At 41.7% G+C, this 1,653-nt stretch overlaps 1 protein-coding gene across 1 annotated transcript in view; it reads left to right on the top strand.

The window, feature by feature from the left end:
- LOC102193466 (major histocompatibility complex class I-related gene protein-like) overlaps window positions 1-1,281 on the top strand; it is a 30,593-nt gene extending 29,312 nt beyond the window's left edge. The window contains exon 4 of the mRNA XM_005754901.2: window positions 722-1,281. Coding sequence (XP_005754958.1) covers window positions 722-1,065 — 344 coding nt within the window. The 3' untranslated portion in view covers window positions 1,066-1,281. The remainder of the gene's footprint in view (window positions 1-721) is intronic.
- The last annotated feature ends 372 nt before the right edge of the window (window positions 1,282-1,653 follow it).

The raw sequence follows: 1,653 nt of genomic DNA, 5'->3' as shown, positions 1-1,653 counted from the left end.
CTTGCTTGCTGTGTAATTATATTGTCTTCAACGTTCCAGCGAATAGGTTCAAGCTACAAACCTATCAACAATCATATATCCTCGCTCAACTGCTAGAAAGCTGGTAACTCTTTGGCTTGAATAGCTTGCTCTGTTTTAAATTGCAAATTGATTTTTGTTTGGATTTTCACACCTTTGCTTGAGTTTCAGTCACAATTGACTATGGAGCTTGGGAAGAAAAGCGACATCTTTAAGTTTGTTGAAGACATTTCACCTCTCATCCGAGAATCCCATTTAGCTCTAAAACCAAATGGTGGAGTGTGCTAGGTATTTAAACCCTAGTAGGAGTTGACCCACTATTACCATGGTTAATAGTGGCTCAACGACTCTCTTAAGGGATAAGCCCCACTAGTGTTTGAAATGCCCGGGACTCTCCACCATTTGATCTTAGGACTAAGGAAGCTTTTCAGATGAAAGGTAAGACAAGAAGTCCAGTTGCTTTCTTTCCAAGCTTCATAGACTACCATTACCTGGAAGACTGATAACCTACACAAACATTCAGTCACAATTATTTTCTGCTGCTACTATGATGTTTTTCATCTGACATGTATGTTGTACATTTCATCCTACTGAATGTATTCTTCTTTATATCCTCAATTGATTTCTTTTCTAATCATTACCTCTTCCTTCCCTCTGCCTCCATTGTCTCCATCCCTCTCTTTCCCACTTTCCCTCTCTCCAGTTCCTCCTTCAGTGTCTCTCCTCCAGAAGACTCCCTCCTCTCCAGTCAGCTGCCACGCTACAGGTTTCTATCCTGACAGAGCCGTGATGTTCTGGAGGAAAGATGAAGAAAAGATACCTGAAGGTGTGGATCCTGGAAAGATCCTCCCCAACCATGATGGGACCTTCCAGATAAGTGTTGATCTGAATGTTTCATCAGTCAAATCTGAAGACTGGAGAAGATACGGCTGTGTGTTTCAGTTCTCCGATGTTGAGAACAACACTTGCACCAAACTGGATGAAGCTGTGATCAGAACCAACATAGGCAAAAACAAACTCAGTAATGATCAAGGTGTGAGCAAATAATTTAATTCCTTTTGTTTGTTTGTTTGTTTGTGGATTGTCTATAATGTGTTTGTGAATGTCCATCCATTTTTATTCACGTAATCTGGGGCCAAGATGTGGGGGGGGCAGCAGCATATCAGAGAAGCCAGACCTCCCTCTTGCCAGCCATCTGCTCCAGCTTTTCTAGGTGAAGATCGAGGCATGTCATAGTCAGGAGCCTCGCAGAATAATCTGGGCCCAAACTCCGCTTAAGGTCCCAAAGTCAAACGAACACTGCGGCATCACTGAGAGTTAAAACTAAATTCTTTCATCTTCACCTTCGCCTCTGTCAGTGCTCCCCAGGGTGGCTGTGGCTACAATGTAGCTTGCCATCACCAGTGTGTGAATGTGTGCGTGAATGGGTGGATGTGTAAAGCGCTTTGGGGTCCTTAGGGACTAGTAAAGCGCTATACAAATACAGGCCATTTACCATTTACCATTTAAAAACATGATCAGTGTTGCAGCTTTATCAAGTGTAACAATAAGTTTAACATCCAGGCATCCATGAAAACATAATTTATTAAGTTTAAATTCAAATTCAAATTCAAATTTTTATTTGTCACGTACACA

The sequence above is a fragment of the Pundamilia nyererei genome, unplaced genomic scaffold, assembly GCF_000239375.1.
Source record: "Pundamilia nyererei isolate P.nyererei 1_Seehausen unplaced genomic scaffold, PunNye1.0 scaffold00734, whole genome shotgun sequence".
Lineage (NCBI taxonomy): Eukaryota > Metazoa > Chordata > Actinopteri > Cichliformes > Cichlidae > Pundamilia > Pundamilia nyererei.
The sequence above is the reverse complement of the archived record's forward strand: the minus strand, read 5'-3'. Positions and strand labels throughout refer to the sequence as shown.